At 45.8% G+C, this 13,576-nt stretch overlaps 1 protein-coding gene across 1 annotated transcript in view; it reads right to left on the reverse strand.

Moving 5' to 3' along the window:
- Positions 1-13,576, reverse strand: part of LOC139387566 (retinal-specific phospholipid-transporting ATPase ABCA4-like) — a 151,176-nt gene that overhangs the window by 129,444 nt on the left and 8,156 nt on the right. Inside the window, exons 2-4 of the mRNA XM_071133892.1 lie at positions 3,667-3,778; positions 2,203-2,296; positions 1,839-1,980 (exon numbers count right to left, since the gene is read on the reverse strand). Of these exons, the coding sequence (XP_070989993.1) occupies positions 1,839-1,980; positions 2,203-2,296; positions 3,667-3,732 (302 nt within the window). The 5' untranslated portion in view covers positions 3,733-3,778. The remainder of the gene's footprint in view (positions 1-1,838; positions 1,981-2,202; positions 2,297-3,666; positions 3,779-13,576) is intronic.

The following is a 13,576-nucleotide window of genomic DNA, read 5'->3' on the forward strand; positions in this document are numbered from 1 at the left end:
GATGAGGGAGAGGGAGAGAGGGATGAGACTGAGAGACAGTGAGGGAGAGAGGGATGAGGCTGAGAGACGGAGAGGGAGAGAGGGATGAGACAGAGATGGGGAGAGAGGGATGAGACTGAGAGACATTGAGGGAGAGAGGGATGAGACTGAGAGACGGTGAGGGAGAGAGGGATGAGACTGAGAGACAGTGAGGGAGAGAGGGATGAGACTGAGAGCCGGTGAGGGAGAGAGGGATGAGACTGAGAGACGGTGAGGGAGAGAGGGATGAGACTGAGAGACAGTGAGGGAGAGAGGGATGAGACTGAGAGACGGTGAGGGAGAGAGGGATGAGACTGAAAGACAGTGAGGGAGAGAGGGATGAGACTGAGAGACGGTGAGGGAGAGAGGGATGAGACTGAGAGACGGTGAGGGAGAGAGGGATGAGACTGAGAGACAGTGAGGGAGAGAGGGATGAGACTGAGAGACAGTGAGGGAGAGAGGGATGAGACTGAGAGACGTTGAGACGGTGAGGGAGAGAGGGATGAGACTGAGAGACGGTGAGACGGTGAGGGAGAGAGGGATGAGACTGAGAGACGGTGAGACGGTGAGGGAGAGAGGGATGAGACTGAGAGACAGTGAGGGAGAGAGGGATGAGACTGAGAGACAGTGAGGGAGAGAGGGATGAGACTGAGAGACGGTGAGACAGTGAGGGATGAGACTGAGAGACGGTGAGACGGTGAGGGAGAGAGGGATGAGACTGAAATGTTTACAGGGCTGAATCCCAAAATAAATGATGTTTACATGAGTATTCTTAATGAAAGGTGGCTAACGAGGAGGCCACTGTTCCATTTGCCTACCAACGAATTGACACACTCCTCAACCACTCAACCACTTATCGGTTTCCGGGTCACTGAGGAGAGAGGGTGGGGAAGAAAGGACAGAGGACAGACTTTTACCCAAACAAGAAAACCCCAGAGAGATCTAGAAAGAGAAGGATAAGATATTGATGAAGAAAGGAGAGAAGAGAGAGGAGAGAGGGGAAGAGATAGAGGAGAGAGGGGAAGAGATAGAGGAGAGAGGGGAAGAGAGAGAGGAGAGAGGGGAAGAGATAGAGGAGAGAGGGGAAGAGAGAGAGGAGAGAGGGGAAGAGAGAGAGGAGAGAGGGGAAGAGATAGAGGAGAGAGGGGAAGAGAGAGAGGGGAAGAGATAGAGGAGAGAGGGGAAGAGAGAGAGGAGAGGGGAAGAGAGAGAGGAGAGAGGGGAAGAGAGAGAGGGGAAGAGATAGAGGAGAGAGGGGAAGAGAGAGAGGAGAGAGGGGAAGAGAGAGAGGGGAAGAGATAGAGGAGAGAGGGGAAGAGAGAGAGGAGAGGGGAAGAGAGAGAGGAGAGAGGGGAAGAGAGAGAGGAGAGAGGGGAAGAGAGAGAGGAGAGAGGGGAAGAGAGAGAGGAGAGAGGAGAAGAGAGAGAGGAGAGAGGGGAAGAGAAAGAGGAGAGAGGGGAAGAGATAGAGGAGAGAGGGGAAGAGAGAGAGGAGAGGGGAAGAGAGAGAGGAGAGAGGGTAAGAGAGAGAGGAGAGAGGGGAAGAGAGAGAGGAGAGAGGGGAAGAGAGAGAGGAGAGAGATCTAGGAAGAGAAGGATGAGAAAGGAGAAAGTTGTAATAAAGGAAATATAAGCTATAAAAGGTAGGGCGTAAGATACACTATCCTGGATCTCACATGTAGTTGTTGTAGTTGAAGAGAGGAGAGACGGATGAGAGACTCAGAAGGAACGTGGGGAAGAGAGGAGGGATAGTTGTTGAGCTCACATACGGTGGGTTATGAGGGGTTATAAGGGGTTATAAGAGGTTATAAGGCATCTCACATGCAGTTGTTGTAGTTGGAGACGACCCCAGGGCCCTCTGCCCTGGTAGGGTGTTTGAAGCAGGGGTTGTTGGCGTTACAGAAGATACCCTGGATCCATGGGATTATACCTGTGGAAGGCATGGCCTTGTTGGGGAAGTGACCTGGAGAGACAAGACAGGGAGTGAAAGATCAAGTATAACAAATATATGAATTACTTGAGCACTGAAGAAACGTGAGAAGCAGTCGGACCTGGTTCAAACTGAAAACAACCTTGAAAGCTCTTATCAAGAGGATTTCATTTAATTCCGATCATCTATCTTTGCTTCAGTCATTTGTGTGATAGAAACCATTTTACCAGAGAAATAGTTATAATTGAGTCTTACATTCATGTTGTTTGTAAAGAGGGTTGGCTTTCCTCAACCACACCAGACCAATGAACAGAACCACCGGCCACAGAATCTCCACCAGGAAGCGGATCTGAACAGAGATGTGGAAGAGAGAGAATTTACTTACTAATTTACAGTATATGTATTAATATAACTGAATAGTGTAATAACTTTTGTAATAACTGTTGTAATAGCTGTTGTAATAACTGTTGTAATAACTGTTGTAATAGCTGTTGTAATAGCTGTTGTAATAACTGTTGTAATAGCTGTTGTAATAGCTGTTGTAATAGCTGTTGTAATAACTGTTGTAATAGCTGTTGTAATAACTTACAGCTGAGGAAACAGATATATCAACTGAGGGAGCAGATATATCAACTGAAGAAACAGACATATCAACTGAGGAAACAGATATATCAACTGAGGAAACAGATATATCAACTGAGGAAGCAGATATATTAACTGAGGAAACAGATAGATCAACTGAAGAAACAGACATATCAACTGAGGAAACAGATATATCAACTGAGGAAGCAGATATATCAACTGAGGAAGCAGATATATCTACTGAGGAAGCAGATATATCTACTGAGGAAACAGATATATCAACTGAGGAAGCAGATATATCAACTGAGGAAACAGATATATCAACTGAGGAAGCAGATATATTAACTGAGGAAACAGATATATCAACTGAGGAAACAAGTATATCAACTGAGGAAACAGATATATCAACTGAGGAAACAGATATATTAACTGAGGAAACAAGTATATCAACTGAAGAAACAGATATATCAACTGAGGAAGCAGATATATTAACTGAGGAAACAGATATATCAACTGAGGAAGCAGATATATCTACTGAGGAAACAGATATATCAACTGAGGAAGCAGATATATTAACTGAGGAAACAGATATATCAACTGAGGAAGCAGATATATTAACTGAGGAAACAAGTATATCAACTGAAGAAACAGACATATCAACTGAGGAAACAGATATATCAACTGAGGAAGGAGATATATTAACTGAGGAAACAGATATATCAACTGAGGAAGGAGATATATTAACTGAGGAAACAGATATATCAACTGAGGAAGCAGATATATTAACTGAAGAAACAGATATATCAACTGAGGAAGCAGATATATTAACTGAGGAAGCAGATATATCAACTGAGGAAGGAGATATATCAACTGAGGAAGGAGATATATCAACTGAGGAAATAGATATATCAACTGAGGAAACAGATATATCAACTGCGGAAACGGATATATCTACTGAGGAAACAGATATATCTACTGAGGAAACAGATATATCAACTGAGGAAACAGATATATGACACACCAGGGAGGGTGTTACTGAACTGTTTCGTTGTTGATTTACTCAAAGGAACAATACTTAGATTAATTTATACAACACCGTGTTGATAAAAGACAGTTGGGATAGCGAGTTAGCAGTACCTTCTGTCTCTTGCGGAGAGTCCAATTCTTCCACAGCAGAAGGCGAATCTGACTTCCTGTATTCATCACTCTGCTTCTCAAGCCCTCAACGGGTCCTCTTACACTGTCAAACCTGGGGAATGCACAACTTTCAATAGTAGGGTAACGTTCACCACTTTATGTCAAACAGATGATTCAGACGAGTGGTGTGCGTGCGTGCGTGCGTGCGTGCGTGCGTGCGTGCGTGCGTGCGTGCGTGCGTGCGTGCGTGCGTGCGTGCGTGCGTGCGTGCGTGCGTGCGTGCGTGCGTGCGTGCGTGCGTGCGTGCGTGCGTGCGTGCGTGCGTGCGTGCGTGCGTGCGTGCGTGCGTGCGTGCGTGCGTGCGTGCGTGCGTGCGTGCGTGCGTGCGTGCGTGCGTGTGTGTGTGTGTGTGTGTGTGTGTGTGTGTGTGTGTGTGTGTGTGTGTGTGTGTGTGTGTGTGTGTGTGTGTGTGTGTGTGTGTGTGTGTGTGTGTGTGTGTGTGTGTGTTGTCTGGAATACCAGGCCTGGAGCAGAGAATACGACAGGGGGTACTTTCCAAAGTGATTTGACAGGCTGTCATTATCTGTAAAATCTGGTAACTCAAATACTAATTAGGGATGACAAAAACCACTCTGTGTATAGCACTTAGAAGGACGACATCCTTATTGAAACTGATCCAACTATGTCCTAGTGATCTCAGACAGAAAAAGCATGTGTTACCCTCATCATAAATATATTGTTAGACGGTATGCAGGTATGTTCCTTCCCAGTTTGTAAACATTTAGTCTCAATGTGAATACTGTTCATGGAAACAAGTTCGTGATTATACGATACATAATCCAAGTCAAATCAGGTCATTTGGACTGGAGAAGAATACTGCCATGAATCCTAATTAACATTATAGGTCAAGAAGGTCCAGCAGCACTGACGTCCCAAACCTGTCGTCCTGTCATCCTGCCATCCTGTCATCCTGTCATCCTGCAATCCTGTCATCCATCCTGCCATCCTGTCATCTTGTCATCCTGCCTTCCTGTCATCCTGTCATCCTGTCATCCTGCCATCCTGTCATCCTGCCATCCTGCCATCCTGTCATCCTGCCTTCCTGTCATCCTGTCATCCTGTCATCCTGCCATCCTGCCTTCCTGTCATCCTGTCATCCTGCAATCCTGCCATCCTGTCATCCTGTCAACCTGCCATCCTGTCATCCTGCCATCCTGTCATCCTGCCTTCCTGTCATCCTGTCATCCTGTCATCCTGCCATCCTGCCATCCTGTCATCCTGCCTTCCTGTCATCCTGTCATCCTGCAATCCTGCCATCCTGTCATACTGTCATCCTGTCATCCTGCAATCCTGTCATCCATCCTGCCATCCTGCCATCCTGTCATCCTGTCATCCTGCCTTCCTGTCATCCTGTCATCCTGCCAGCCTGTCATCCCGCCTTCCTGTCATCCTGTCAACCTGTGATCCTGCCATCCTGTTCTCCTGTCATCCTGCCATCCTGTCATCCTGTCTTCCTGCCATCCTGTCATCCTGTCATCCTGTCTTCCTGCCATCCTGTCATCCTGCCATCCTGTGATCCTGCCATCCTGTTCTCCTGTCATCCTGCCATCCTGTCATCCTGCATCCTGTCATCCTGCCATCCTGTCCTCCTGCCATCCTGCCATCCTGTCTTCCTGCCATCCTGTCATCCTGTCAACCTGTCATCCTGCCAACCTGTCATCCTGCCAACCTGTCATCCTGTCATCCTGCCATCCTGTCTTCCTGCCTTCCTGCCATCCTGCCATCCTGTCATCCTGTCTTCCTGCCATCCTGTCATCCTGTCAACCTGTCATTCTGACAAACCCGACCAGCCAACTGTACCAGAATATGTCCACCGTAACAACACAGTAAATAGCCCTATCCAGAGACATGATACAGAATCAACACAGTAACTAGCCCTATCCAGAGACATGATACAGAATCAACACAGTAACTAGCCCTATCCAGAGACATGATACAGAATCAACACAGTAACTAGCCCTATCCAGAGACATGATACAGAATCAACACAGTAACTAGCCCTATCCAGAGACATGGAAGGAATCAACACAGTAACTAGCCCTGTCCAGAGACATGATACAGAATCAACACAGTAACTAGCCCTGTCCAGAGACATGGAAGGAATCAACACAGTAACTAGCCCTATCCAGAGATATGGAAGGAATCAACACAGTAACTAGCCCTATCCAGAGACATGATACAGAATCAACACAGTAACTAGCCCTATCCAGAGACATGATACAGAATCAACACAGTAACTAGCCCTGTCCAGAGACATGGAAGGAATCAACACAGTAACTAGCCCTATCCAGAGACATGGAAGGAATCAACACAGTAACTAGCCCTATCCAGAGACATGGAAGGAATCAACACAGTAACTAGCCCTATCCAGAGACATGGAAGGAATCAACACAGTAACTAGCCCTGTCCAGAGACATGATACAGAATCAACACAGTAACTAGCCCTATCCAGAGACATGGAAGGAATCAACACAGTAACTAGCCCTATCCAGAGACATGGAAGGAATCAACAAAGTAACTAGCCCTATCCAGAGACATGGAAGGAATCAACACAGTAACTAGCCCTGTCCAGAGACATGGAAGGAATCAACACAGTAACTAGCCCTATCCAGAGACATGGAAGGAATCAACACAGTAACTAGCCCTGTCCAGAGACATGGAAGGAATCAACACAGTAACTAGCCCTATCCAGAGACATGGAAGGAATCAACACAGTAACTAGCCCTGTCCAGAGACATGATACAGAATCAACACAGTAACTAGCCCTGTCCAGAGACATGATACAGAATCAACACAGTAACTAGCCCTGTCCAGAGACATGGAAGGAATCAACACAGTAACTAGCCCTATCCAGAGACATGGAAGGAATCAACACAGTAACTAGCCCTGTCCAGAGACATGGAAGGAATCAACACAGTAACTAGCCCTATCCAGAGACATGGAAGGAATCAACACAGTAACTAGCCCTATCCAGAGACATGATAAACAATCAACACAGTAACTAGCCCTATCCAGAGACATGGAAGGAATCAACACAGTAACTAGCCCTGTCCAGAGACATGGAAGGAATCAACACAGTAACTAGCCCTGTCCAGAGACATGATACAGAATCAACACAGTAACTAGCCCTGTCCAGAGACATGGAAGGAATCAACACAGTAACTAGCCCTATCCAGAGACATGATACAGAATCAACACAGTAACTAGCCCTATCCAGAGACATGGAAGGAATCAACACAGTAACTAGCCCTATCCAGAGACATGGAAGGAATCAACACAGTAACTAGCCCTGTCCAGAGACATGATACAGAATCAACACAGTAACTAGCCCTATCCAGAGACATGGAAGGAATCAACACAGTAACTAGCCCTGTCCAGAGACATGATACAGAATCAACACAGTAACTAGCCCTATCCAGAGACATGGAAGGAATCAACACAGTAACTAGCCCTATCCAGAGACATGATACAGAATCAACACAGTAACTAGCCCTATCCAGAGACATGGAAGGAATCAACACAGTAACTAGCCCTATCCAGAGACATGGAAGGAATCAACACAGTAACTAGCCCTATCCAGAGACATGATCCAGAATCAACACAGTAACTAGCCCTATCCAGAGACATGGAAGGAATCAACACAGTAACTAGCCCTATCCAGAGACATGGAAGGAATCAACACAGTAACTAGCCCTATCCAGAGACATGGAAGGAATCAACACAGTAACTAGCCCTATCCAGAGACATGGAAGGAATCAACACAGTAACTAGCCCTGTCCAGAGACATGATACAGAATCAACACAGTAACTAGCCCTATCCAGAGACATGGAAGGAATCAACACAGTAACTAGCCCTATCCAGAGACATGGAAGGAATCAACACAGTAACTAGCCCTATCCAGAGACATGGAAGGAATCAACACAGTAACTAGCCCTATCCAGAGACATGGAAGGAATCAACACAGTAACTAGCCCTATCCAGAGACATGGAAGGAATCAACACAGTAACTAGCCCTGTCCAGAGACATGGAAGGAATCAACACAGTAACTAGCCCTATCCAGAGACATGGAAGGAATCAACACAGTAACTAGCCCTATCCAGAGACATGGAAGGAATCAACACAGTAACTAGCCCTGTCCAGAGACATGGAAGGAATCAACACAGTAACTAGCCCTATCCAGAGACATGATACAGAATCAACACAGTAACTAGCCCTATCCAGAGACATGGAAGGAATCAACACAGTAACTAGCCCTATCCAGAGACATGGAAGGAATCAACACAGTAACTAGCCCTGTCCAGAGACATGATACAGAATCAACACAGTAACTAGCCCTGTCCAGAGACATGGAAGGAATCAACACAGTAACTAGCCCTGTCCAGAGACATGGAAGGAATCAACACAGTAACTAGCCCTATCCAGAGACATGGAAGGAATCAACACAGTAACTAGCCCTGTCCAGAGACATGGAAGGAATCAACACAGTAACTAGCCCTATCCAGAGACATGGAAGGAATCAACACAGTAACTAGCCCTATCCAGAGACATGATACAGAATCAACACAGTAACTAGCCCTATCCAGAGACATGGAAGGAATCAACACAGTAACTAGCCCTATCCAGAGACATGGAAGGAATCAACACAGTAACTAGCCCTATCCAGAGACATGGAAGGAATCAACACAGTAACTAGCCCTATCCAGAGACATGGAAGGAATCAACACAGTAACTAGCCCTATCCAGAGACATGGAAGGAATCAACACAGTAACTAGCCCTGTCCAGAGACATGGAAGGAATCAACACAGTAACTAGCCCTATCCAGAGACATGGAAGGAATCAACACAGTAACTAGCCCTATCCAGAGACATGGAAGGAATCAACACAGTAACTAGCCCTGTCCAGAGACATGGAAGGAATCAACACAGTAACTAGCCCTATCCAGAGACATGATACAGAATCAACACAGTAACTAGCCCTATCCAGAGACATGGAAGGAATCAACACAGTAACTAGCCCTATCCAGAGACATGGAAGGAATCAACACAGTAACTAGCCCTGTCCAGAGACATGATACAGAATCAACACAGTAACTAGCCCTGTCCAGAGACATGGAAGGAATCAACACAGTAACTAGCCCTGTCCAGAGACATGGAAGGAATCAACACAGTAACTAGCCCTATCCAGAGACATGATACAGAATCAACACAGTAACTAGCCCTATCCAGAGACATGGAAGGAATCAACACAGTAACTAGCCCTATCCAGAGACATGGAAGGAATCAACACAGTAACTAGCCCTATCCGGAGACATGATAAACAATCAACACAGTAATTAGCCCTGTCCAGAGACATGGAAGGAATCAACACAGTAACTAGCCCTATCCAGAGACATGGAAGGAATCAACACAGTAACTAGCCCTATCCAGAGACATGATACAGAATCAACACAGTAACTAGCCCTATCCAGAGACATGGAAGGAATCAACACAGTAACTAGCCCTGTCCAGAGACATGGAAGGAATCAACACAGTAACTAGCCCTGTCCAGAGACATGGAAGGAATCAACACAGTAACTAGCCCTATCCAGAGACATGGAAGGAATCAACACAGTAACTAGCCCTGTCCAGAGACATGGAAGGAATCAACACAGTAACTAGCCCTGTCCAGAGACATGGAAGGAATCAACACAGTAACTAGCCCTGTCCAGAGACATGGAAGGAATCAACACAGTAACTAGCCCTATCCAGAGACATGGAAGGAATCAACACAGTAACTAGCCCTATCCAGAGACATGGAAGGAATCAACACAGTAACTAGCCCTGTCCAGAGACATGATACAGAATCAACACAGTAACTAGCCCTGTCCAGAGACATGGAAGGAATCAACACAGTAACTAGCCCTGTCCAGAGACATGGAAGGAATCAACACAGTAACTAGCCCTATCCAGAGACATGATACAGAATCAACACAGTAACTAGCCCTATCCAGAGACATGGAAGGAATCAACACAGTAACTAGCCCTATCCAGAGACATGGAAGGAATCAACACAGTAACTAGCCCTATCCGGAGACATGATAAACAATCAACACAGTAATTAGCCCTGTCCAGAGACATGGAAGGAATCAACACAGTAACTAGCCCTATCCAGAGACATGGAAGGAATCAACACAGTAACTAGCCCTATCCAGAGACATGATACAGAATCAACACAGTAACTAGCCCTATCCAGAGACATGGAAGGAATCAACACAGTAACTAGCCCTGTCCAGAGACATGGAAGGAATCAACACAGTAACTAGCCCTGTCCAGAGACATGGAAGGAATCAACACAGTAACTAGCCCTATCCAGAGACATGGAAGGAATCAACACAGTAACTAGCCCTGTCCAGAGACATGGAAGGAATCAACACAGTAACTAGCCCTGTCCAGAGACATGGAAGGAATCAACACAGTAACTAGCCCTGTCCAGAGACATGGAAGGAATCAACACAGTAACTAGCCCTATCCAGAGACATGGAAGGAATCAACACAGTAACTAGCCCTATCCAGAGACATGGAAGGAATCAACACAGTAACTAGCCCTATCCAGAGACATGGAAGGAATCAACACAGTAACTAGCCCTATCCAGAGACATGATAAACAATCAACACAGTAACTAGCCCTGTCCAGAGACATGATACAGAATCAACACAGTAACTAGCCCTATCCAGAGACATGGAAGGAATCAACACAGTAACTAGCCCTATCCAGAGACATGGAAGGAATCAACACAGTAACTAGCCCTATCCAGAGACATGGAAGGAATCAACACAGTAACTAGCCCTATCCAGAGACATGATAAAGAATCAACACAGTAACTAGCCCTGTCCAGAGACATGGAAGGAATCAACACAGTAACTAGCCCTGTCCAGAGACATGGAAGGAATCAACACAGTAACTAGCCCTGTCCAGAGACATGATACAGAATCAACACAGTAACTAGCCCTATCCAGAGACATGGAAGGAATCAACACAGTAACTAGCCCTATCCAGAGACATGGAAGGAATCAACACAGTAACTAGCCCTATCCAGAGACACTGAAGGAATCAACACAGTAACTAGCCCTATCCAGAGACATGGAAGGAATCAACACAGTAACTAGCCCTATCCAGAGACATGGAAGGAATCAACACAGTAACTAGCCCTGTCCAGAGACATGGAAGGAATCAACACAGTAACTAGCCCTATCCAGAGACATGGAAGGAATCAACACAGTAACTAGCCCTATCCAGAGACATGGAAGGAATCAACACAGTAACTAGCCCTGTCCAGAGACATGGAAGGAATCAACACAGTAACTAGCCCTATCCAGAGACATGATACAGAATCAACACAGTAACTAGCCCTATCCAGAGACATGGAAGGAATCAACACAGTAACTAGCCCTATCCAGAGACATGGAAGGAATCAACACAGTAACTAGCCCTGTCCAGAGACATGATACAGAATCAACACAGTAACTAGCCCTGTCCAGAGACATGGAAGGAATCAACACAGTAACTAGCCCTGTCCAGAGACATGGAAGGAATCAACACAGTAACTAGCCCTATCCAGAGACATGATACAGAATCAACACAGTAACTAGCCCTATCCAGAGACATGGAAGGAATCAACACAGTAACTAGCCCTGTCCAGAGACATGATACAGAATCAACACAGTAACTAGCCCTATCCAGAGACATGGAAGGAATCAACACAGTAACTAGCCCTATCCAGAGACATGATACAGAATCAACACAGTAACTAGCCCTGTCCAGAGACATGGAAGGAATCAACACAGTAACTAGCCCTGTCCAGAGACATGGAAGGAATCAACACAGTAACTAGCCCTGTCCAGAGACATGGAAGGAATCAACACAGTAACTAGCCCTATCCAGAGACATGGAAGGAATCAACACAGTAACTAGCCCTGTCCAGAGACATGGAAGGAATCAACACAGTAACTAGCCCTGTCCAGAGACATGGAAGGAATCAACACAGTAACTAGCCCTGTCCAGAGACATGGAAGGAATCAACACAGTAACTAGCCCTATCCAGAGACATGGAAGGAATCAACACAGTAACTAGCCCTATCCAGAGACATGGAAGGAATCAACACAGTAACTAGCCCTATCCAGAGACATGATAAAGAATCAACACAGTAACTAGCCCTGTCCAGAGACATGGAAGGAATCAACACAGTAACTAGCCCTGTCCAGAGACATGGAAGGAATCAACACAGTAACTAGCCCTGTCCAGAGACATGATACAGAATCAACACAGTAACTAGCCCTATCCAGAGACATGGAAGGAATCAACACAGTAACTAGCCCTATCCAGAATCAACACAGTAACTAGCCCATCCAGAGACATGGAAGGAATCAACACAGTAACTAGCCCTATCCAGAGACAATGAAGTAATAAACACAGTAACTAGCCCTATCCAGAGACATGTAAGGAATCAACACAGTAACTAGCCCTTTCCAGAGACATGGAAGGAATCAACACAGTAACTAGCCCTGTCCAGAGACATGGAAGGAATCAACACAGTAACTAGCCCTATCCAGAGACATGGAAGGAATCAACACAGTAACTAGCCCTATCCAGAGACATGGAAGGAATCAACACAGTAACTAGCCCTATCCAGAGACATAGAAGGAATCAACACAGTAACTAGCCCTGTCCAGGGACATGGAAGGAATCAACACAGTAACTAGCCCTATCCAGAGACATGATACAGAATCAACACAGTAACTAGCCCTGTCCAGAGACATGGAAGGAATCAACACAGTAACTAGCCCTATCCAGAGACATGGAAGGAATCAACACAGTAACTAGCCCTGTCCAGAGACATGATACAGAATCAACACAGTAACTAGCCCTGTCCAGAGACATGGAAGGAATCAAACACTAGTCCAGAGACATGGAAGGAATCAACACAGTAACTAGCCCTATCCAGAGACATGGAAGGAATCAACACAGTAACTAGCCCTATCCAGAGACATGGAAGGAATCAACACAGTAACTAGCCCTATCCAGAGACATGGAAGGAATCAACACAGTAACTAGCCCTGTCCAGAGACATGATACAGAATCAACACAGTAACTAGCCCTATCCAGAGACATGGAAGGAATCAACACAGTAACTAGCCCTATCCAGAGACATGACAGAATCAACACAGTAACTAGCCCTGTCCAGAGACATGGAAGGAATCAACACAGTAACTAGCCCTGTCCAGAGACATGGAAGGAATCAACACAGTAACTAGCCCTGTCCAGAGACATGGAAGGAATCAACACAGTAACTAGCCCTATCCAGAGACATGGAAGGAATCAACACAGTAACTAGCCCTGTCCAGAGACATGGAAGGAATCAACACAGTAACTAGCCCTGTCCAGAGACATGGAAGGAATCAACACAGTAACTAGCCCTGTCCAGAGACATGGAAGGAATCAACACAGTAACTAGCCAGAGACATATCAACCAGAGACATGGAAGGAATCAACACAGTAACTAGCCCTATCCAGAGACATGGAAGGAATCAACACAGTAACTAGCCCTATCCAGAGACATGATAAAGAATCAACACAGTAACTAGCCCTGTCCAGAGACATGGAAGGAATCAACACAGTAACTAGCCCTGTCCAGAGACATGGAAGGAATCAACACAGTAACTAGCCCTGTCCAGAGACATGATACAGAATCAACACAGTAACTAGCCCTATCCAGAGACATGGAAGGAATCAACACAGTAACTAGCCCTATCCAGAGACATGGAAGGAATCAACACAGTAACTAGCCCTATCCAGAGACACTGAAGGAAT

Source organism: Oncorhynchus clarkii, chromosome 28 (assembly GCF_045791955.1).
Source record: "Oncorhynchus clarkii lewisi isolate Uvic-CL-2024 chromosome 28, UVic_Ocla_1.0, whole genome shotgun sequence".
In the NCBI taxonomy this organism is placed as follows: domain Eukaryota; kingdom Metazoa; phylum Chordata; class Actinopteri; order Salmoniformes; family Salmonidae; genus Oncorhynchus; species Oncorhynchus clarkii.